At 34.2% G+C, this 25,784-nt stretch overlaps 1 protein-coding gene across 1 annotated transcript in view; it reads right to left on the bottom strand.

Moving 5' to 3' along the window:
• ARID4A (AT-rich interaction domain 4A) overlaps positions 1 to 25,784 on the bottom strand; it is a 57,799-nt gene that overhangs the window by 22,534 nt on the left and 9,481 nt on the right. Inside the window, exons 6-15 of the mRNA XM_052646672.1 lie at positions 20,916 to 20,995; positions 20,732 to 20,826; positions 19,166 to 19,298; positions 15,724 to 15,803; positions 14,736 to 14,812; positions 14,181 to 14,347; positions 4,411 to 4,483; positions 3,184 to 3,278; positions 2,933 to 3,030; positions 2,163 to 2,397 (exon numbers count right to left, since the gene is read on the bottom strand). Coding sequence (XP_052502632.1) covers positions 2,163 to 2,397; positions 2,933 to 3,030; positions 3,184 to 3,278; positions 4,411 to 4,483; positions 14,181 to 14,347; positions 14,736 to 14,812; positions 15,724 to 15,803; positions 19,166 to 19,298; positions 20,732 to 20,826; positions 20,916 to 20,995 — 1,133 coding nt within the window. The remainder of the gene's footprint in view (positions 1 to 2,162; positions 2,398 to 2,932; positions 3,031 to 3,183; positions 3,279 to 4,410; positions 4,484 to 14,180; positions 14,348 to 14,735; positions 14,813 to 15,723; positions 15,804 to 19,165; positions 19,299 to 20,731; positions 20,827 to 20,915; positions 20,996 to 25,784) is intronic.

Raw genomic sequence — 25,784 nt, 5'->3', positions numbered from 1 at the left:
CTCCTTCCAGTCAACTTCTGCACACTGGCAGAACTCCCCCCTACTTGAAATAAAGTGAGGATTAAAGGAAAAAAAGAACCAACAACTCTGGGAGCACTAGCATACTTTACAATCATTATCTCAGTATAACAAATGTTTTGCCTAGTTCCTGACTATGTACTATTTAAACATCAACAGTAGGGGAAAAAAAGAACTTAAATTTAGGTTCCATGAGGGCAGGGTCTTTGTCACACTCACGTCTATAACCTCAGATCTAAACAGTGCCTGCCACATGCGCAGGTACTCTTTAAGAATTTGTAGGTAAATGAATGAAAGCATCTGTTATCCATAAAATTTTAAATTTGTATAACTTGTACCTTTGTCCCAGAAATCTCATTTTTAGAAGTCTGTATTCAGATGAATAAGGAGGACATTTTTACAAGTCTCTATATTTAGATAAATTTGGAGGACATTTTTACAAGTATATTTACTGCAGTATTTTCTGTAATCATAAAAAATTGGAGAAAACCTTGAGGAAGGTAAATTTATGGTACATCCATACTATGCAATACTCTGCAGATGTTTTACATAAGATGAGAAGCAAGTATGTCCACAATACATACAATGGAGTATTATTCAGTCTTAAAAAGGAAGGAAATTCTAATCCATACATGGATGAACCTTGAAGACCTTCTGCTGAATGAAATAAACCAGTCACAAAAGGACAAATACTATCTAATTCCACTTATATGAGATATCCAGAGTAAAAGTCAAATTCATAGCGACATAAAGTAGACTGGTGGTTGCCAGAGGCTGGGGAAGAGAAGAATGAGGAGTTACTGTTCAACAGGCAGAGTTTCAGTTTTCCAAGATGAAAAAAGTTCTGGAGATAGATGATGGTGATGGTCATAAAACAATATGAATGTAGTTAATGCCACTGAACTGTGCATGTAAAAATGGTTAAGATGACAAATGTCATGTTTCTTCACCATAATCTTTAAAAATTAAGAAAAGAAACAAAGCACTCTGGAGGTTTCATGAAATTCACTATAAAGTGCCACTTACTAAGTAAAATGAACAGTTTTAAAAAACGGTTTCTGAGCAAATAAAAGAGATGACTTCACCTTGTCTTTTATTAAATACAATTTCACTGAAAAATAAAATGTATTATTACAATAACTGAACTCCTTTCACAATGTGGTAAATTTTTTTTTCTACTTCTAAAATTTGATAAAACCTACTGTGTAGACATCATCAGACAGTGATCAAAACAGTGGGTGACAACTCCTGACTTGAATTATATATTAGTGGAGAGGAAGAGCAGAGTTAAGATAAAACCACGATGCATGTAACTAGGAAAGAAGGCAGGGCATGAAAAACTGCCCCAAGAGCTGTACAGTGTGTTGTGGAGTAAGTAAAGAGAAAGCAAAGATCCCACCTGGCTGAAGACACAGGTATTATAAACAGGAGATTCATTCACTCAACCATCTAGAAAGTCCTTAATATGTGCAAGGCACTATTCTAGATGCCTGGGATCTCTGAATGAATGGAATAACACTAATCTCTGCCGTTGTGGAATGTGATTCTAGCTCAGAGTGTGGTAAAAGAACAATAAATAATCAACAGAGTAAATAAGTAAATAAGACAGAGCAACATCAGAGGGACTGAACAGGACAGGGGCTTCCCAGGTGGCTCAGTGGTAAAAGAATACACCTGTCGAAGGAGGAGATGCTGGTTCGATCCCTGGGTTGGGAAGACACCCTGGAGGAGGAAATGGCAACCCGCTCCAGTATTCTTGCCTAGAGAATCCCACGGACGGAGGAGCCTGGCAGACCTACAGTCCATGCGATCACAAAGAGTTGGACACGACTTAGTGACTGAGCAGACATGCTTGACCAGGATTTGCTTCAGTGACCTGACACGTTAGCAAAAGACTCGAAGGAAGTGAATATTTGAGACAGACCTCACTTGAGAATCGCTTGAACAGATATAAATAGAGAACAATAAATAATATGTGATATATTTAGACAAAGGGAGTGAAGCTAGCTTAGCTGAAGCATAACTAAATATACAAAATAAACTATGTTCATAGGAGTATTTTTGTATATATCTGAAACTGCCCATATTAAAAAGACTAAAATAACGCTTAAAAAAACTGGATAAAATTAGTATTAAGTACTCACCCTTGGAGATTTTAATTCTACTTCTTCTCTTTCACTTTCACTGTTTGAATCAATATTTTCCTCAGGTTCACTCTTCACTTCTACTAAAGGCATTTCTTGATCTACTTTTGGAGCCTCCTCTTCCATGGATTCTTCTAAGTCTTTTTTTTCCTCTTTTACTTTTGGTTCATGGTGGTGAATAGTTCTGAACTGAATATTTGCAGAACGGCAGTACTCCTCAAAACCATAGAGATACCTAAACAGATGACATTTCATTTTAAGAAATCTTAGTCATTATATTTAATTTGATTATTATACATTAAATAAATATTTTTTGAAAAGTAAAACACAAGCCTTTTAATACAAAGTACTTTTCCTGTTACTGGTTTCTTGGTGTTTTATATAGGATAGTAGAAATACTGACCAGAAAATAAAATTTCTTTCCTGAAAAATCTGAGCTTGTGATAATGGAACATAGCTATCATAGTTTTAATATGAAGGCTGTTCACCATAAAAGATACAATTCTAGAACATGTAATTTCAGACAATTAGAGATACTGCCTGTATCTCTAATTTTGAAAACAAAATCCAAACATGAAAAACGGAGTAAAGCAGACTTGTTGCATTGAAGTAACTTTCAATCACAGTATCCACTAACCTAAACCTTTTTATGTACTTTCTCTAACTTTAATGTTCTTTGACGGATGTGTTCTTACTTAACTGTTAACAAGTTAAAGGGAAAATATTCCTTGTAATTATGTATTCTTTGATGAATAAACTATACTACTTACTTTCTATAAGCAGTTTTTACATTGTAGGAAGCAGCTGAATTCAAAATAGGAATGCCAAGGTCCATATAAATTTGCTTCCATACAGCACCACTATCAATCTGGAAAATTAAGTTTTTATTTGTTAATGTTCGCAAAGGGAAATGATCTTTATACTAATATTCTATGTTCATTAAGAAAATGTGTTTATTACCTAAAGTACATATAACAGTGCAACGCTAGACAATTCTGATTTTCATTACAGTCTTACTTACATTGTCACATCCACCTTGATGATAAACCAGTCTGAAGAGCTTGAAGAGGTTGAGATCTTTATAGCCCAAAACAGGTGGTTTGTTGATTGGAGTACCTTTTTAATATTCAAGAGCCGAAATACAATGTTAATTTCAATGGAAAATACTAAGTTGAAAACAAGCTTATCAATTTCTAATTTCCCAAATATCATTAATCAGAGGCATATATTTTAAAGATGCTCAAATTATGTAAGACAACACAAAATATTCTCTATATTCTTAATACAGCACTGTGGTGATCTTTAGATTTATTATACTTCCAGAACTAGTAAAATCACCTAACTGCCACTGAATTTGGATAAAACTGAATCAAACCTTGGGCCTGCAAGGTGTAGCCAATAATGCTGCTGCTTCAAGAAGCCTGGGCAAAAACACACACAATGAAAAGGGCACATTTTAGGCCATGGTTTCATTTTACTGCTTTAACACAAATGTTAAGACTGTTGGTAGTAATCTGAAGGATCACTTCTGAAGGCCACAAAATGTCTACGACCAACGTATCTGAGGATTTCCAAGGACTGATGTAATGTCACCAACTATGATTTATAAAGGCTCTATTTCTTCTAACTTTATTAGAAATCCTACTCTATTTAGATAGAAGCTAATCCATTATGTTTAATTTGTTGAGACCAAGGGTCAGACTAGATTACTTGCCACAAAAACAGCATTAGTAAATAATGGGTATGTAGATTTACATTATGACTGCTCACTTTCTGTTACTCAATTATTACTATAATATTTTCTGGTTTTATAAGTCTCAAGGAGATAAAATTTCACTATATCACAACTACTTTTCCTCTACATTTGTACTCAAAATAGATATTAGTAGTTATAGTATCTATTTGTACTCAAAATAGATACTAGTAGTACTAACAGTAGTAGTAGCAATAAAGTAGATGTCTTTATTCCCAATACTTAGTTATTATTATTAGCTATAACTGATTCTTAGGCTGGAAATACAAATCCATATACCCATGCTTTAAGCAAAAATGATATATAAACATAGAACATAAAACAGTGAAAAAAAAAACCATCTACCTTTTGGGTTGGGGGGAGACACAATGCTGCACTAGTTCCCAGATCAGGGATTGAACTTGGGCCCATGACAGCAAAAGCACCATGTCCTAAACACTGGACTGTCAGGGAATTCTAGAAATGTCTATTTTAAAACAATAAGCATGAAAATACCTCTGTCTTCCATAAACTTATAAAGCTGTTGGAGGAAGTTGTCCCTCTCTTCAGGATCAGGTTCTTCCTCAGGCTGCAAAGGCAAAAGACAATAAATGTATAGAACAACGAATAGAAGGAGGATATACTGCCCTCTTTTTATTTTTGTAAACCCCCAATTTTACTGAACCCAGAAAATATGAATTTTTTTCAAAATCCTATGTCAGATTTTAATTCATACTTTGATACAGCTACTTTGATGCAACCGTCAAGAAACAGTCTCTACTCTTTACTCTATCACATGAAACTTCCTTTCAATTCTCCCCATGGGGACTAAGGTTAGCCATGCGGAAAAGGTTCTGGAATGGAGTGAGAGTGTTTTTACCTCATTTGTTGTTTTTTTAAAAAATGCTCAAAATACCATGTGTTCCGAGTGAATATATTGATAGCTGAGCATAATAATTACAAACATGTTACTTTCAAGTAATCCACATACATTAACCTTTGTTACTGTTGAATGAATATAAACTAGAGGCAGAAAAGTCACATGGCAAAGGTTATTTGTTTGGATTGCACAATGTTTTAGAGAAACTTAAATGAGCCACATAAATTTTATTTTGTCTCAGACTCCACGAGTCCCTCTTGCTTCACAGTAGCCTGCTTTTCTCATTTGTCTTTCATGCACGGCTTCTGTAGTTGACTTTGCAAGCCTTTAAAATAGAACAATGAACATTACTTCTTAGGGACAGAAACTAAATAACACACTAAAATTTAGCTCTACGGAAAAAAAAAAAAAAACTAATGGAAACATTCATGCAGAAACAACTATTCCGACAAATACCTATTTGTTTGTTGTTTTACTAATTATAGAAACCTAATCATTTCTTCTTATACAAATGGATTATGGATTTTAATAAAATAATTCCCTTTCTGGTAGACTACTTAAAAACTGATATTTGGGAAAATTCTTAAGTTTAACAATACTATGGAGAAACAAACAAAACATGGATATATATATTTCTTCCATATACATAATCATATATTTCTTCCATATACATAATCATAATTTAACTTCAGAGTACCACTATTTTTGTGTTCCAAAAGAATTCAAAGCCATACTCAAAGCAAAGGCAGTGTCAAGCAATAAACATTGAGAGCTCACAAGTTCAGAGAGCAATAAGCTCATTAAAGTCATGTATTTTCAAAAAATTTTGAATAGCTAATATGTAGTTGATTAAAATATATTTTTAAAAATCATGCCACCTAGGTCAATTAAATATATAATTTTTAAAAAGCATCAGGCAATCAAGGGAAAGGGAGTAAGATCTTTTAGTACAATCTTGTTTTTTCTTTTATTACATTAAGAATGATTTCTAACATTGGAGTAGTTTCACTTTAATAAAATATAAGAAACTTAAGTCAAAGTTCTAGTAAGCCTCAAAATTTAGCAATATACAGACTTTATAATCACTGCAGAGTTAACAGAGGTGTTTACTAAATGCTCAAACCAACAGGTGGCAATTTTTCCCCAAGTGAATTAAAAAATTTTGCTTTTGCACTTTTTTTTCTAATTTGTTTCTTTCTGGCTGTACTGTTTTTGTTGCTACACAGGCTTTTCTCTAGGTGCAGTGCACGAGCTTCTCACTGCAGTGACTTCTACTGTTGCAGAGCATGGGCTCTAGGGCACACGGGCTTCAGTAGTCATGGCACATGGGCTCAGTAGTTGGGGCTCCCAGGCTCTAGAGCACAAAACACTCAGTACTTGTGGGGTATGGGCTTAGTTGCTCCACAGTATGTGGGATCTTCCTGGATCAGGGACTGGACTCATGTCTCCTGCAATGGCAGATGGACTCTTCACCACTAAGCACCAGGGAAGCCCCCTTTGCAAGGTTATTAAAACAACTGCCAATGAGTTAACTCAACTGAGTAATCTGGCAGCCTATAAATTATTTCAGATGTGAATTTTAAGGAGTTCTGGTAGGGGGAAAAACAAAACAACTTATACCAGACTGGCTCTATGCTTTGCCTGTCCCTCATAATCATAATAGTCTCTCCTCAGACTAATACCTCATTTTTAGTATTTATCATCTTACAGAATTTAAAGAAGACTGTTGTATCCAGTACATGTAAAAAGCAAATCTTTTTTTTTTAAAAAGACACTGATTTGAAAACAAAGTTTCTTCTAAAAGCAAGTAAATAAAATGAACCCATCAAATGCAAATTTGACATTCATTAAGTTTTACCAAACATCTGATAACTTTTTAATGCTGAAGAATATAGCTTTATAGATAAAAAGTCAATAATTTAAATTTATTGGAATTAAAAGTAGTGACTATCAAGAGTGCTTTATGTCCATGAGAAACCATGGCCCTAAAACTGCTAAGTACAGAATGCAGTCATCAGGTGTAAAAACAAGATATAAATGAATAAAGAATTTAAGTTAAAAACAACTGCCTGAGAGAAAATTTATTTCAAGTAAAAAATATAAGATGAGGTTATATACAAAGTTTTACATTTATCTGATGGGTCTTTGTAAAAATCAAAATTGCTTAATCTAGTAAGTAATTCTTACACAATCACTTTTTAAAAATTAGCTATCTTGTTAGTCACCTTAGAGTAAAACTGCATATGGTAGAAAAACAATGTCTCCAACTAGAAGACTCTGCCCTTAAGACTAGAATATTAGGGCTTGTGTTTGCTATCACAGAGTGCTTTCTCTGCTCACAGTATTCTCACACCTACAGGGTCTATCTCCTGGTCAGGAGCCAGAGGGCGCCGCCTCCCTCAAGGGTTTTGGAGTTGGAGTCGTAATAATGGGAGGTGGAGTACACTAGACTGCTGATGAGCCTTCTCCCCCGCATTTAATCAAACATGTGAAGCTAACTATGCATCCAGTAAAACGTCAGCAACAGAGAGTTAAGGATATAGAAGAGGCATGAATGTGATCATAATTTCCAGGAACTTACAATTTTAGTTACTTGCAATAGACACTACCTGGTATTACAGGTAGCTGTGTATCTATCTGTGTGCTCACTCAGTTGTGTCCAACTCTCTGTGACCTTTTGCACTGCAGTGCGCCAGGCTACTCTGTCCATGGGATTTTCCAGGCAAGAATACTGGAGCAGGTTGCCATTTCCTCCTCCAGGTATCTTCCCAACCCAGGGATCAGACCATCATCTCTCACACTGCAGGTGGATTCTTTACTGCTGAGCCATCAGGGAAACCCTAGCTACTATTATTTTATGAAATTTCTAACTTTGAATAGTATGTCTTCAAATACAGCTCAAACATTTTTGATCATGATGAATCACAGACTTCTGCCACAATTAAAATGAGAAGGCACTTTTGGCCTTCCACTTTGGGGCCTCAAGTCTAGCAGGAGGTGGAGAAATATAAAACCAGTCAATTCAACAAAATGTGACATGTCATGCTATGGTTTGTTAGATGATATACTAGAGAATCAAAATTGGACACTGTGCATAGATATGAGGTTTGAGAGAGCTAAATAAGAATTAGGTCAGAGTTATATTTTTAAAAGTTCTCTGCCAAGAATAAGTTTGATGGATTGGAAGGGAAACGGGAGTTACTGTCACAGTCTGCAATGAGGAGAATCAGTGCCTGAATGAGTCTTGCCGCCTGATGATGGAAAGATAAACCCTCCCCCTGAAAGAAAGAGTAAGAGAGCACGCAGGAGAGTGAGAGAAGTGTTGATGCTGAGTCTGTTTGTACTCCTCAAAGTTTCAATGTGTTCAAATACTCAGGAAGTTCCATGAGGTTAAAGACAAGCTGATTTTAGTCACAATTTTATTATCAATGACTGGCATTTAGTTTTATTTATTATTTTGTGCCCGAAGATTAATTTATTCCATGAGGTTAAATACAAGCTGATTTTAGTCACAATTTTATTATCAATGACTGGCATTTAGTTTTATTTATTATTTTGTGCCCTAAGATTAATTTATTCCAAGAGGAATCCCATTTTTATATACTTAGTTTTAAAAAACCCACTTCAGTGCAGTACAGAGAATAGACTGGAGCAGGGAAAGCACGGACAGATGTGGGAACAAGTTGCTATTGTAGCAGTCGAGCTAGGTGAAAGAGAAGAGCGGCTTGGACTAGGGTGACAGACTAGAAAGAGGCAAGAGTGAGAAGATTAAGGTGACTTTCATTTATCTAGCTTGAGTAATTAGGTGAATGGTGCTTCCATTCAAATGAATTAGGAACAAACAGGGAAAGGACAGGTTTTGGGGACGAGTGCAGTCTTGCACATATTGAGTCTGAGGACTTACAAAATATGAAGAAATCCTCACTGAAAGTTTAATAGAAATGTCTGGAGCTAAAAAGAGATATAAAAGCCAGAAACTAATATAACATTGTAAAGCAACTATACTCCAATAAAAATTAATTTTAAAAAGGACATGAGACATCATGTGCATTGATGCACATATAGATTTGGAGTCAATACATCATTTAGTTAGGAAGTAAACCAGAAAGGAAAGAATCTGAGCAAACTCCATGAGATAGTGAAGGACCGAGGAGCCTGGCGTGCTGCAGTCCATGGGGTCACAGAGTTGAACGTGACTTAGCAACTGAACAACAATGAACAGCAAAACAAGAAAAAAACGTAGTATCATGTATGTCAGCTGATTTTAGAAGGCAGGCAAGTCAAAGATGCTGAATACTACTAAGGAGTCAAATGAAATCATGATAAAATTTTATTGGACTTAGCACAAAAATTTGTTGAACTTGGCACAAAAATTTGTTGGAGGTCACTAGTGACCTCAGTAAAGCTGTTTTAGGTGTGGTAAAGTACAAGAGGCACTACAGGAAAACAGAACAGTGTACAGAACTCTGAGCAATCTGGCCATAAGGTGGAGGGGTTGGTGGAAGGAGTCTGTGCAGTTCCCAGAAGGTTGGAAGAGATGTAAGCATGTTTTAAAAGGCGAAGAAGAAGAATACAACAGAAAGGAATAGATAAGAGACGCTTGGAAGAAAAGGGATACATCACAGTCTAAGACAAGGAAGAAGGGAATGAGATCCAGAGCATAAAAAGAGGGACTCATCTTACAGAAGAGGACAACATATTATTAACTGTACATTAAGCAAAGAAGAGCAGGCAGGTATGGTTTAGAGCTGGCTCCCAGTGTGAAGTTCCTAATCTCTTTCCTAAGTGAGCAGAGTAGGGGTAGGGTTGTTGGCATAAAGGAGATAATGATTATAGAAACTGAGAACTGACTAATGGTGTTGAAGACCCAAGGAAATTTGTTAACGATAAAATTTACAGTTGTATCATTCTTCTCTGTAGGGTACACTTAAATAGAAAATTTTAAAAACCACATATCATGCATGATACATTCATTGTATAGTAAGACACTGTTTCATAATTTCAGAAAACAGTTTAACAACCACTTGCCTATAACAAATTAGTAATTTCTCCCACCCCATTTGAAAAGGTTCACTCATCTTACTTTCAGTCATCAAGCTGTAGCTCGGATGCTATTAAATCTAAGGCTTTAAACTCAGTTATACTACCGTAACTGTAAGACACATTTTTCTATAAATGCATAAAAATGTAGCAGTATCTGTGTGTACAAATGTGCAGTCCTCATTAATCTGATTAGGTGATTCTAACTTGGTTAGAGTTTTATACTAGCATTGTGGAAAAAAAGGTTGTGCTAAATACATTAGGTCACTTTTGCTTGCTTGTTTAATAGGCTAAACTTTAGCAAATAAGTTATATTTGAATGCAAGCTAAATTTTCACTTATTTATTGAAAACTGGCTTTATAAGACTCGCTTAGAAATACTTAGTTGACAGCTGAAGTTATTAGATACACCTAAAATAGTAACATTACCTTTAAATTTTTCTATCAATTTTATTGATTTAACAGTATTTTTCTGAGTTATCAAGCATTTACTATAGGTTTATACCTGAAGTGATCTTGAATGATCACTAACAAATGCCTTTATGGTTTATCTAAAAAAGGCATAAACACACACAAATAACACTTGATTTAAGTACTCAAATTTCCATGAATTAAAAAAATCAGGCACTTATATGATTTTTATAATAACGGAATATAATCCTAGGAATTCAAAGTAACAGTGATTTTTAGAAATTCAACAACTGGAAAAATGTGAACCAATACTTCTAAACAAAAAAGAGCATTTCTATAAAAATTCACTAAATTCAAATTTTCATTACTAAGTATGAAAGCAGAGAAGATTTTTGGGAGGTTCCAACATATAAGCCTACCTATAGCAAATCAAAAGGATAAAAGAGCTAAGAGTAGTCAAAGTCAGTCTTCTAAACAATCACCTATTTAGTTTATTCTTAGACAACTGTCCTACATTGGTCCAAAGTGAATATAAGTTGGGAGTATATGAATACCTGATATCACTGTTTGTGTTTACACTGACTTTTCAGTTTCAAAATTCAAAAGGAAATTCAGTAATATCTTTTCTAATATAAAAATGTCTTGACAAAAGACATTTTAGTAATACCCACAAAAATATTCTCCAGAATCTTTTTCAATATAATTATCAATAAGTTAGTCATCAATATAGATAGGAACTAACTTCCTATCAGACTCTCAAGCCTCTTCCTACTCAGTAATAATATGAAATATGTATATTATACTCAAATCCTAAACCACTAATGCTCAGAAATTCAAAATAATATTAAGTAAAAAAGATGCTCCTCCATGGTAAATCTCAAATTTCCTTATTAAGGCTATGTTAGGGTACTCAAAGTATCAAATATAAAAACAATGTCCACTGCCCATTAGCACTGCAGAAGTGTCTAACACTTGTTTGATTCTACTGCATAAAATTTAAAAACACCAAATGGCAGGATAAAGTACTGTTACAGTGGTTATAAAAGCTCTTTTTTTTTTAATCATTGTAAAGCAATATTAAATCTTCATGAAAAGCACAGAGTAACTAAATTTTGGAAGAATGAAATATAATGTAACGTAACAGCCTAGCCTCACTCATGTAGTAAAGGCCTATAATGACTAAGCCAGGTAGGCCCTGGCTTATCAGATTTTAATTCCCTTTTATACCATACCCATTTTTTTCCTTTGCTAAATACAGATTAAAATGCTTTTCAGTTTTACAATACATCAAATTTTAAAAATTACTGTTCAAGACAGGTTAGAATGATTCAGCATCCAAAGCTTAAATCCAAGAGCATGAAATGCAGCTGATTTTTTTTCCCAAAGCAACCAAAATCTCAGAAGAAAATCTACTTGTATAGCCACAGAAAATGAAGAAATTAGTTTCATTAGGCAATACAATAAAGCACATGCTAAGAAAATTAAGATATGAAAAATAGTTTTAAATTATCTTATAATCAGTGACCATATTTTGTGATTTTGCTTTTTCTTTTTCAGTAGGTGAAAAGCATCTTGGTTCACTTAATCTTAACAGGTTCATAATTAAAGTAATAGATTTTAAGAAGACATTCTCCTTACAAAGGTCCTTACCTTTTAAAATTTCTTTACTTACTACCTGCAAACAATAGGTAGCCTGCCTCTGCTCTTCAGTCTTTTTTACTAACATTTACTCACAGCTTAAATAAAACATTATGACCTTTATGAAATTAATAGCTATAATAAGAACACTATTTATTACTTACTATTTTATGGCCATCATCTTTAACCTTACTACAAAGCCTTTTTAAACCTCTTTGTTTAAAATTTCAGGGTTTTTTTTGGGGGGGGGCAGGGAAGGAGTAGGAAAAATGCATTTTGAAAGGGATACCAATTAAAAGTATTAACAAAAATAAAGAGACTAATGTATTTCAGTATTTTGTAACATAAGATCCTAACTTCAACGTTAAAAAAAAAAAAGGCAAACCCAGACTGCAACAGTTCACACCCTGAAAATGTGGCCTATTTACCCTGAAAGCATACAATCTATAAGTAAATACAGATAAAAATACAAAAATCACATTTAATATTTAGACTTCAAATCCTGAATTTTGCCAAACTATTATCATTTTCATTTCAAAATCTATCTTATATTTCAGAAAAATAGCCTTCATCCTCTAATATTCTAAAAATAGACTCCTACTGTCTCTTTTACATGAAACAATTAAGCTTAGTTACGAGTCCTACCATATCAGCCACATCATCAATATCTAAAATTCTTATTTAACCTCATTTTTGGCAATCAAAATGGTAACATATATATAAAAAAAATCTTACCTATATGCTGCATTTTCTTTCACATGCAAAATGGTTAGATTCCCCTTCTACTTAATCAGTACAGTGTCTGAACATCTTTCAGTCTGACTTGCAAATATTTGCTTTCCCTCTTAGGGCATAGCATCCGCAGGGTTATACAGCACTACTTACATTCTCTTCCACATAAAAATCAGACATTACATGAAAGGAAAAGAAAGACAGCCCATTTCAAAGCATCTGGCAAACCTCCATTGGCAACCTGCCAAGCCTCTGCAAAACCTTCCTGTCTTTCCGAGCATGCTCACTTAAAACCAACAGCACGTTACTATGGCAACTCTGTAGGCAGCCTGTAAGTATGAACCGCCATTCTGATTTCAGAGTGCAAAAAACCAAATACTGCAGGGGAAGTAAAAGGAAAGAAACACTGTATACCCTATATCACACACAAGTATACTCATTTTGCTTTATAAATTCATATTTGTGTATCCAAGAAGAAACAAGCACTCCATGTTTTTTCCAAGCAAATATTTTTGATGCTCAAATAGGTCTTCTTTTTAAGTAAACTCATTCTCTTTGTCTGCCACCAAGCCCCTTTACCTCAAAACAGCCAAAAATATACTGAATAGTTTATACCACTTAGCAAAACATTGCTGAACAAATAGACAGCAATATTCATGTAAGCAATTATGTGGAGCTTCATGAATGATTTCCTACAATTACATATACATTCTCAAAGAACACAGTGATACCACAAAGAAAACCATTAACATTTATAAAACAGAATCTGAATCTTCTCTATGATTTATCCAACTGCCAAACAAAATATTCTTTCAGTTTAGATAGGATTTTTAAATCCCCATTATCCTTGAGATACTGTGAAATGTCTAAAAGAGCTGAGATTTCAAAGTTCAGACAAACCAGACCTGCATTCAAATCTCTGTTCTCCACATTTGAGCTCTGCCATCTTGGGAAAGTTACTTAACCTTTCTGATTCTCACTTTTCTCTTTAAAGTAGAATAGTAACAGTTATTCCATCTAGCAGTAATTTAAATGAGTTAACTAACACATGGAATATACCTAAAAGTTACATTGTCTTCCTCCTTGGTTATTTGGAAAAGATGTTAATAAATGCACTTGTTGCTCATTTAACCTGAAAAGTTCTTCTATGTAATCTCTTGTGTGTGTGTTAAGTTGCTTCAGTTGTGTCCAACTCTATGTGACTCTATGGACTGGACCGTAGCCTGCCAGGCTCCTCTGTCCCTGGGATTCTCTAGGCAAGAATACTGGAGTGGGTTGCCATGCCCTTCCCCACGGCATCTTCCTGACCCAGGGATTGAACCCATGTCTCTTGTCTCCTGCATTGGCAGGTAGGTTCTTTACCACTAGCACCACCTGGGAAGCGCCTGTAATCTCTTACACACTAAAAATTAGTTCTGATTTGCCTACTAAGAAAGCCATAAAGATCCTCCTCCTCCAAATAAAGTTGAGCTAGAAAAAGACGACAACAAATAAACAATCTAACCATAGGGAAGATATAGGAAGGCATTATTTTTATAGAGTATTAAACTATTTCTATATGTTACAAACATGAAATTTCACCCACCATCTCTTCTTCTTCCTTTTTGGCCTCCTTTAACTTCTCTTCATCATTTTCTTCAGCTGGACCATCTTCATCATCACTACTGGATGATTCAAGGATTTCACTTATATCCATTTTCCAATTATCAGGAACAACTCTAGTTTTTAAGAAGATGCTTGCTTTCTGCAGCCCTAAAAGTAAAAATGTATTTCAGCATTTGTTATGCAATTAGCAGCATAGAATAGAAAGCCATGACATTCAGAGTCAGAAGATCTGGATTCAAATTCAGCTATTACTTCTAAAATGATACCATAAATCTAAATATATTTCATAAGTTACAGTATTATATTAATGTTTATTTTTCTCTAGAGAATACTGTCAGAAATGTTCACGGTAAAACATAAAAAGTATTACAGGTCAAATGCTTTATCTAGAAACTAAAAAAGGCATCAAAGAAGAACAGATAACAACTCAAAACAGCTCAAATGGTGCCAGAAAATATTGTCTTGTTTTAGTCGCTAAATTTGCCATTTACAGCATCACACCATGAAATAACAGACTGAGTCATCCTTATTTTACCTGGTTTAGCAGAGAGCTCAGATTCAGGCAGATTGAGAATGTCTACTTCCTTGATATCCTTTCTTGCTATAGAATAACTAATTATAGAGAAGAATAAATGGGAGGGAAACCATTATTAAATAAGAACTATCACTTAAATAGTCATGTTAACACCTAGAAAATATAAATCTCAAAATCAAAATTACCTATAAATTATTTTAAAAAGACCATGTATACCCTAATTCTTAAAAAAAAGGGCCAGAGGTAATATAGGCAAAGCTAATACCTTAATTCTAAAGATGCACATACTCAAAGTACACTAATTTGAGAGCCTCACATTTGTAATATTTCTATTTATGCAACCTTCTTGCACACAGAATGGGGTGGTTCAATCAGCATGGTACTTCCCTTATACTATTTTGATCTTTCATATTTCTCAAATTTACTATGCCATTTAGTAAGAAAAATTCAACAGAAGATAATACTAAAATTTTTTATCATTGTTAGATACATTATGGTATCAAATTTTTCACAGAGAATCACAACTCAATAAACAGATAATTCTACAGTTTTTTAGAAAAAAGTAAAGTTGAGGTTAAGGAAGGCTTCTAAAAAATCTGACTTTTTTTAAAATTAAATTTTACTGGAGTTCAAAATATGACTTTTAATCAGAAAAAAGTCAAAATAATTATTCTAGTAATATAAATCCCATTAAAAGTAAATTTCATTTTTCATAATATGAAATGGTACACGTGATAAAAATATAGAATTCTTACAATTAGGGAGAAAATCAATACTATACTTCATTTAAAAACTTTAAAAATATTACTCATATATTATTCAGTTTTATATAAAAATTTCAAGTAAAAAATAATCCACATTATAAAAAATGAAAAGATTTTAGGTAATAACTTCTCAGGTTCATAAAATGATTAAACCTTTAAAAATAAAGTTCTGATTTCCATTTTTTTCCTCCCAATGTAACACTATTAAGTGATTCATTACTCACAATTTAGAATCGATAAATGACCGAATTAAACACTGGTCTTTTTTCACTGTGATATCATCATTACAACTGGGAGATATTACCTGAAATATAAAATAAGAACATGTTCATCATTATTTTCTCTCTTCAAACAAAGAATGTATTTTCTAAAATAATCACCCTGGAAGCCCTAACTTCTTAAAAGGATCATATTTGACAAGAAACAGGCACACTGTCAATAATAAATTACTTACAAACTATCAATTTATAAGTTTTCTTTAGCATATTGGTTTTCTATATATTTAATTTATACTAATTAAATAATTAATTAATTGCCAGTCCATCCTAAAGGAAATCAGTCCTGAATATTCAATGGAAGGACTGATGTTGAAGCTGAAACTCCAATACTTTGGCCACCTGATGCAAAGAACTGACTCATTTGAAAAGACCCTGATGCTGGGAAAAATTGAAGGCAGGAAGAGAAGGGGACGACAGAGGATGAGATGGTTGGATGGCATCACTGACTCCATGGACATGAGTTTGAGTAAACTCTGGAAGATGGTGATGGACAGGGAGGCCTGGCGTGCCGCAGTCCATGGGGTTGCAGAGTGCTGGACACTACTGAGAGACTGAACTGAACTGATATATTTAATTTACCCAGCCATTATATTATAAAATGAATAACTAATGAAATATAAATAATAATATGACCACTTTTAAAATATTAGGATTTATTCTAAGCCAAATAACAATTCATTTATTAAGACACAAAATATATGAGCTATAATAAAAATAAGGCATATTATAATTTTTCAAAATATACTTGAATCAGGATCTATTTTGAAATCTGGCTATTTAAAATAAGCACCTAAGTTCCCATTCTTACCAAGGCATGCACAGTTTTTAGTAATTAAACAGATCAGAGAAAATCTGAATAATGAACTTTCAAAGTTTTTAACATTTAAAAATAACAAATGTCTTAGCATTAGTAACTAACCAATCTATTTTTCTACAGTTTAGTATTAAAAAAAATTGAAGTCTAATAAATTGCTGAAATGTACCTGCTCCACAGTAGCCCCTCTGTGATAATCTAGCACCAACCACAGAACCTTATGCAAGATGGAAATGTTCTCTGTCTGCACTGACCAATACAGAAACAATGAATCACATGGGAGTGAGCACCTTAAATGTGGCCAGTACAACTGAGAGACTGAAGTTTTTATTCAATTTAATATTAATTTAGTTAACAGTTTAAACTTAAATAGCCACATAGGACTCATGGCTATCATTAAACATTGTATCTCTAGACAATTAAAAAGTCTTGGAAGGTATATCAGCTGTCTCAGTATCAGATAGTATTATATTTTTTTTGTTTGGTGTTGGAAATTATTGGATTAATAATATAGTCTGCCCTCAAGGAGCTAACACTGAAATGGAGGGGTAAATACAAAAAGATACACAAGAAGAATATAACTGAGGAGAGGGACAGTGATACCACTAGGCGTAAGATAAAATAAAAATAACTCAGAGGAAGATCCAAATTATCTTCTGCCCTCAATCCAAATTATCTTCCCAGTCTTATTTCCTATTATGCCCCTATTCACATCTAATATTCAGCCAAAATGGATTCCCAAAGCACAGTTTCGTGAAGAAACCCCTTCTTTCCTGTTATTTCTTATTCTGTTTCTTCTAAGAAAATCCTCTAGTGAAGTCTTCTGCTAACTTTAAGTCCTTCAAGTCTCAGCCCAAAAGCACCAGCTTCATGAAGACTTTTTTTTTTCTTTCTTTCAAATAAATGTGAGGTATCGGGACAAGAAGTCCTAATATCGAATGCAAACTATCTTATATTACAATTACTTGGATTATCCCTGCTACCTGCTAAGTCACTTCAGTCGTGTCCGACTCTGTGTGACCCCATAGATGGCAGCCCACCAGGCTCTGCCATCCCTGGGATTCTCCAGGCAAGAACACTGGAGTGGGTTGCCATTTCCTTCCCCAATGCATGAAAGTGAAAAGTGAAAAGTGAAGTCGCTCAGTTGTGTCTGACTCTACACTAAAATCATCAAATGTAGGATTGACTCTTACTCATCTTTTTTCACCTCAGAAATGATAAGCCGTTCAGTAAAGGCATTATTTTTAAATCTCTTGGCAAACTATGATCTGAGTATTCTGAATCCAAGCCCGTTTACTTGTCAGCCTGTACAACTGAAAGGTTCAAAGGACTTTCAGACTTTTCCTATATAAAGTAAATGTACTACATAGGAAGTAAGTCATGTATTTCCATGCACATAGAAACCTAAAAAAAAAAAAAAAAAGCCCTCAGTTTCTTAAAGGAGTCTAATCTAATCTGGGACATATTTTATGCAAAAATTATTATTAGAGATATAAGTGATATCAAAACACAAAGCAGCAGCATACGTATGTCGAAGTGGTTAGGAGAGAATCTGCAGAAAAGGTAGGACTTGAGCTGACCCTTGAGACATATTTAAGAGGAGAGGAGAAGGAAGAGGAAAAACAGGAGATAGGTATTACCAAGTTTACTGAATCTTCTCGTGAAATAATTCTCTTGCCCATACCTTCTCATTCCTTCCCCAAGTAATCAAAGATTAGTTTTCTCTACCAACCTACCCAAGATTTGCCATTTCTAAAGCCAAGGTGCAGCTTTCCTTTCCCTAATACTCTTTGTCCTAGTCTCTTGTCTACATCAAGTTTTAAAAATTACAATATTTAACCACAACATTACCTTTTAGATGTTTATAGTAAATTCCATGAGGGCAATGTGTTACAAGTCTCATACATCTTTATTTTCTAAGGTGCTTAAAGAAAAGCTGAACTCACTGAAATCCTCAGTAAATACCCATCAATTTAAGGGGTAAAGGACTGGAGGAGTGAAGGGTCTTATACAGGGAGCAATTAAGAAAGAGCCTTAAGTAGACAGCTTACCGTGAAAATGGGAAACAAACTAAGAACTAGGGATGACCTCAGATGTCCATCTAAAGAATACAAAATTGATCCTAATGGAAGTCAGTGCAGGGTTCTTTTTTTTGAGAATGGGACTATCGTGATTAAACCAGTATTGTAAAATTTCTCTATAAAAAGTTACTTCTAGAAAATTAGTTTGTATTTAGTGAAGAAGGCATTCAGGCATCAAGTTAAGCAATGCTGGAGGTAAGCAGTATGTATCAGGTAAAAAACGGTAATGAGAACAGAGTGAAAAAGAGACCACTGGACACATTTTGAAGGAAAAACTGAAAAACCCCAATAAATATTTGGTTATAGAGAATTAAAGAAAGGAAATAACAAAAGAAGACAGTGAAGTACGTGGGACTGGGGAAGCAATGCTTAATTTTGCAAGGAAGTCCAAACTAAATATATGTGACACTCTCAAAATATTTTTAAGTTTCTAAAAATTCATATTAAACAAATATTTTAAAAGGCCAATTAACTTGCAAAATATTATACTTACCAAAGCAGGATACCACTCACTCTTCTCAGATGTAGATACCACACTTACAACTTTTCCTAATAATTCGTCATTGAGACGTCGCTTATCTTCATCTTCCTCTTCACTACTTTCTTCTTCTTTTTCATCTTCGTTACTAAAAGTTAGAATAACTTTATCATGATCTTAACATAAACCATTTTAATACAGTTATTATCCCAGGGTAATAGCTTCTTCATCCACACTGCAATGGAATAGATATTTCCCTGGTCCCACAGAAATAGCTCTGAGCTATCCACTAGATCAATGAGAACCAGGACTTACACTCTCATGCCAACCACTGGCTGGGACAGAAAAGCTCTATCATCATGAAGTACTTACTGTGCCAAATACATTTTAAGAGACTGCCCTTCGACTTTTTATGCATGCCAGATGCCTGATAATCACGCCAATTTTCTAAAAGGTTACGAAAAGATCTCATCAAACACATCAGTTAACCTATCTGATAACTAAACAATTAGACAAACTCACAATGAGGGAAAGTCTACAAAACAATTGGCCTGTACTATTCAAAAATGTCAACATCATGAAAAAAAGGCTGAGGAACTCTTCTAGGTTAAAGGAGACTTAAGAACCACAAAAACTAAATGCAATGCGTGATCTTGGACTGAATCCTGGAAACGGAAGATAGTATAAAGACTATTACTGGGACAGGCGGCAACTTCAGATAATAGTATTCTATCAGTGCTATCTGTTCTGAATTTGATAATCATACTTTGGCTATGTAAGAGAATGTCTGTATATTTCTACACAAACGAGGGGTAAGTGATGATCATTACAACTTCCTCTCAAATGGTTCAGCCCATTAAAATTATTATTATTAAGAAATAATACCATATGTATATAAAGAGAGGAAATATAAAGCAAATATGCCAAAAAGTTTTAATAATTCAGTGAATCTAAGATGATGAGTATATGAAAGTTTATTGTATCATGATTACAATTTTTCAATTTGAAATGTTTTTGAAATAGAAAGGTTAAAAAAACACATTATTCTCACTTAAAATAGGAAAATCATATCAATTAAAGCATCTGGCATGCACACGCAAGCACACCTGTGGTTGTGTGTGCACACACATGTGCACATATGTGTGCACACACTCAGTTGCATCCAACTCTTTGCAACCTCATGGACTGTAGCCCGCCAGGTTCTACTATCCATCAAGTTTTCCAGGCAGAAATACTGGAGTGGGTTGCCATTTCCTACTCCAGGGTTTCTTCCCAACCTGGACTGAACCCGTGTCTCTTGAGTCTCCTGAATTGGCAGGTGGATTCTTTACCACTGCGCCACCAGAGATGCCAAGGAATTTGGCAAAGCAACTCAAAACAAAAATAGCCTGTTTTAAAAAGGGGTTGTGATCATTATTTCTATTACTTCGTCCAAGAATCAAGAAAAAGGTCTGCTCAAGGTAAAATGTCTAAAACAAGGATACAAGATATTATGGAAAGGTCACCCAAACAAATTTGGCCACTGTAGAGAAACCACTTGTTTAATGTTGTGATAACTGTAATGTACGTGAAAACACTCACACAGGCAGAGAGGACCTCCTTCCTCTGTTCATCTTCTTTGCAATTACTGGAGTTCCAAAATGCTCTGGATTTGTTAATGGAAGCTGGTCAAGTGTCTGTATAAGAAACAGACAAATTAAATCACTTCTTGCCTCTATATTAGTAGCTGCTGTTCAATTCAAAATGTTCATCCATGGCACTCTACCTCACTCTCAGCAAAATGTCTCTCTCCTTTTAGGCAAAGAGAGGTACGTCTCAGTGTTCTCTCATCACCATCATCAAACACTGCAATAAACAAGACATCAGAGAATTTATTCACACTAATTAAAATTGGAACTGCACAGAATGCTACTGTTGCTATTTACCTGGGGCTTAAGAACCATTATGTTAGTTACGCTTCAAAATCTTTTAAATTATACATACCATGTTTTGCATTCTATAGATACCAAACAAATACAAGTTAATGGCTGTCCCCAATTGCTTAAGTGTCTCCATTTACTTCTTCAGTTTCTACCAATACAGAACCACCTTCTTAAACCATTAACAACCTAGTCAAAGCACAGATATTAAATTACCTTTAATCCTAGAAGAATTAGCAAAAACCTTGTTTAAAAAAAAGGATTATGGGTTTTTCTGGCAACAGTTATCAATAGTATCTCTAACATTGATAAACTGTTTAATTTCTGGTAATGCTGTTGGATTACTCTACCGCTTCTACTTCTTTGCATCATAACCCACTATAACAGAAATACTTGCTGCCAAATTCTAAAGTCACAAGATTCAACTTGTTTCTTTTGCTAGAAGAGGGTGAAAGATGTTTAGAAGTAAAAGCAGAATCAAGGAAACATTAGAAAGATGAAAAACTTTTTAATTCTAAAAAATAAGTCATAATGGCACAGCAACTTTCTCAAGTTTTTACTTCTACTACATTAAAAAGAAATCATATTACTTGTAGAATATGTGTAAATATTTCAAGGATATGAGGTTAAGGAATGTAACAGCTCCCAGGTGGCGGTAGTGATAAAGAACCTGTCTGCCAATGCAGGAGACACAAAAGACTCAGGTCCAATCCCAGAGTCAGGAGATCCCTTGGAGGAGGGTGTGGCAACCCATCCAGTATTCTTGCCTGGAGAATCCCACTGACAGGGGAACCTGGCAGGCTACAGTCTATAGGGTCACAGACAGTCGGACACAACTGAAGCAACTTAGCAAGCATGCATGCTCTCCATATATCTAGCTATATATATTTTGATAATTTTATAAGTTTAATTTTTCAGACATATACTGATTTTAATATCTGATATTCACAAAGAAAATGTTCTCAGAAGACACCTGATACCCAGCATTATGGAAAGATAAAATACAAGAAGACAGAATCCTTACCTCTGATATTTAAAATGCCATGTACACATAAACAAATGTTTATATATGTTACAGAAAAAGCACATACACAGAAAAGCAAACATACACAGAAAATGATCATTAATTTCAAGATTTAATATTAATTTTTAAAATCTATATGTTTTTCTATTTTGACACAATAGATTAATATTAAGAAAGGAAAATTCTACATCATCTTAATTTAATAACATCTTAGAATCTTTACCATGCTATCTATGTAATTGAAATCCTGAATTTTTCTTGAAGGGTTGTTTTATTAGTAAACACTCTGCCTTTAAATCATAAACTTAACTTTTTTCATGCTAGAAACATAATTAGATAAGAATGTTCAACTCCTTTAATATTTATCTACCTCAGTCAGCTCTTCCTCTTAGACTAAAGATACCTAGTTTTAGATTCTCTTACATGCAGGAGAAAACAAGAAAATTAAAAACTCCTGATACATGTAATTAAAGAACCATAATGATTACAAGGGCTTCCCTTGTAGCTTAACTGGTAAAGAATCTGTCTGCAATGTGGGAGACCTGGGTTTGATCCCTGGGTTGGGAAGATCCCCTGGAAAAGGGAAAGGCTACCCACTGCAGTAGTCTGGCCTGGAGAATTCCATGGACTGCACAGTCCATGGGGTCGCAGAGTTGGACACAACTGAGTGACTTTCACTTTCAATGATTACATAAAATCATCTGTGTTATATACTGTCAATGATGCATAAATTAATGACTACCTGCAGATACAATGACAAAACACAATATTCTCCAACAATTATATCACTAATCTACACTTGATGAACAGTGCTCTAAACATTTACATCACAAGTATGATTCATATGGTATCATCAAGTCTGATAAATGAACCACTGTAAACCATTTTAAAAATTCAAAATCATGAAATTATCATATCAAACTTAAAATAATTCATTTTTATTAATGAAAGGATGCTAAAGAATAAAGCCTAAAAGTTCCAATTTTCCTTAATGCCAGCCATATAATACAGTAGCAAAAATGATGACAATGGACATACATGTATACACTAATACATACCACATTTAAGACACAGAGGTGTGAGGAAGGAAAATGCGGGTTTAAGACCAATCACTAATATCAAATTTATGCAACAAAATCTTTTTCACAATTTTTATTATTAATCAACAGCAGCCCCAAATCAAAATGCCCTGATGAGAAATTTCAAGAATTTAATATTATGAGTTCTTTTTTTTAATAGTCACTTTGAAATGTATCTAATTTTTTAAGAAAAAAAATTACTTCCACTTCAGCATACTTTATCATGGTTAGAGATGACATAGAAACCAAAGACAACAGTGATACAAATAACCTTCGTGTAGTTTTATCTAGGAACCCTTCCAACTTCAAGTGAAAAAGAGAAACAGTTTAAGAACTTTAATTCATAAAACTATACAAAGATATGTGTTTGAGTATTTTATACAAGTCTGTTGAGCCATGTAATTTCTCAAGATGTTCTAAAAGACAAACAGAAAACCCAAAAATATAGTGCACCTATTTAATCAGGACATCCTTGATTATAAAAATCATGAAGAAGCTCCATCTATATGAAGTTTTCTCTGTAACTTCCATGTTACAAGTATCATCTAAAAGAACACGTGATTTAAAGCACTAAAGAGTGACTCTGGCACTTTGATAAGAGTGAAAGAATTAACTGGTGCATATAGTAAATTTAGTTTATTTTTGGTTCGAGATGGATATTACAGAATGCCAAGAGAAAAAAAAAGAGAATAAGATTTAGTAATCATAAGGCACAAAATGTCTTATACTTGCCAAAAATGGCATGCAAATATATTACTGATTGCGTGCAAGAGAACAGTACAAAAATTATATCTGTCAGTATATTTTATATAAATACTAAAACCTAAGTTGATGACAGTAACAAAGCTAAGACTTGATAACCTTCATCACAGTAGACAAAATAAAGCTAATGCAAAAGCATACAAAGCCTAACCCTAAATTGTTAGAATTCAAAGAAACAAAAGCAACAGGGATCCAATCTAACTACTAAATATGAAAGATCTACCTGTTATCACAGCACTGTTAGATGATGGAGAGTAACTGATAACAACAGTAGATTAACTTTATCTATTCAAAGATACAATTGGCTATTACTTATTAATCTTCCACTATGTCCTAATCTTCACAGCAACCTCAGCAGAGTAGGCATCACTATCTTCTTTTTATAGATAAAGAAGTCGAGAATTAGAAGGTTAATGTATGAGCTACAATTTAGTTAAGGAGGGGATCAAAATGATAATAAATAGGTACGAAGCAGAGGCATAAAATGAACCCTGGGAAGGAAGTTAAGAATTCTGACTCTGATAAACAACAAAGTCCTACTGTATAGCACTGGGTATGATGTTCAATATTCTGTGATAAACCACAATGCAAAAGAATATAAAAAAAATATATACATATATATGTATGGGCTTCCCCGGTAGCACAGTGCTAAAGAATCCACCTGCCAACGCAGGAGATGCAAGAGAGGCAGGTTTGATCCCTGGGTCAGGAAAATCCCCTGGCGTAGGGCTTGGCAACCCACTCCAGTATTCTTTTTTTTTTTTTTTTTTTTTTAATTTTAAAGTCTTTATTTCTTACATGCGTTCCCAAACATGAACCCCCATCCCACCTCCCTCCCCATAACATCTCTCTCAGTCATCCCCATGCACCAGCCCCAAGCATGCTGTATCCTGCGTCAGACATAGACTGGCGATTCAATTCTTACATGATAGTATACATGTTAGAATATTCTTGCCTGGAGAATTTCATGACAGAGGAACTGGGCAGCCTCCAGTCCACAGAGTTGGACACAACTGAAGAGACTTAGCAGTTACAATTAACAAAACATTTCACATAATAAATACTTTAAAATTATGGATATCCTTGGTAAAAACAATAGTTCTATTACTCATAAAATCATTCGTGATAACTACAGATGTCACTCAGCAGCTAATATAAAAAAATTAATGAATCTGGAAACCTAAGATATTAATGTTCAAATGTATAGCTATATTAATAAAATATAGGAATGCTAAGTCTCAGAAAAGGCTATTTAAACAATGGGTTAAAGCCTATCACGGGACTGAAGAGATGTGTTACTTAGTACTTTTTTTGTCAGTGCAACTTTTCTAGTCAGTGGAATAACCACTTGGCTTTGAAAACATTTTGTCGTTGACTTTGGTTATAACAAATTTGTCATAAGTGAAGTGAAAGTCACTCAGTTGTGTCCGACTCTTTGCGACCCCATGGACTATGCAGAATACTGGAGTGGGTAGCCTTTCCCTGCTCCAGTGGATCTTCCTAACCCAGGGATCGAACCCAGGTCTCCTGCACTGCAGGCTCCAGCTGAGCCACCAGGGAAGCCTTGTTAAGAGGTTCTAATCAAATTAAAAGCCTCTTAAGCCTAGAGAACATTCTACAAAAGTCAGTTCATTCACCAGTTTAATCTTAACCCTCTTCTACTCCTTTAACTTAGAATTTCCATGGGATATGATAAAACTGATATGCAGAACAGTAAGCACACGGTACGAAAAAATCCCAAATCTTAAAAAACATTTGTTACAAAAATATGATTAAAAAAGATTTTAGTATTAAACTTGATATAAGACCTACGTACATTTATATATAAATTAAAGCAAACAGCAACTAAT

This window comes from Budorcas taxicolor, chromosome 10 (assembly GCF_023091745.1).
Source record: "Budorcas taxicolor isolate Tak-1 chromosome 10, Takin1.1, whole genome shotgun sequence".
Lineage (NCBI taxonomy): Eukaryota > Metazoa > Chordata > Mammalia > Artiodactyla > Bovidae > Budorcas > Budorcas taxicolor.
Note: the sequence above shows the minus strand (reverse complement) of the source record. Positions and strands in the feature narration are given on the sequence as shown.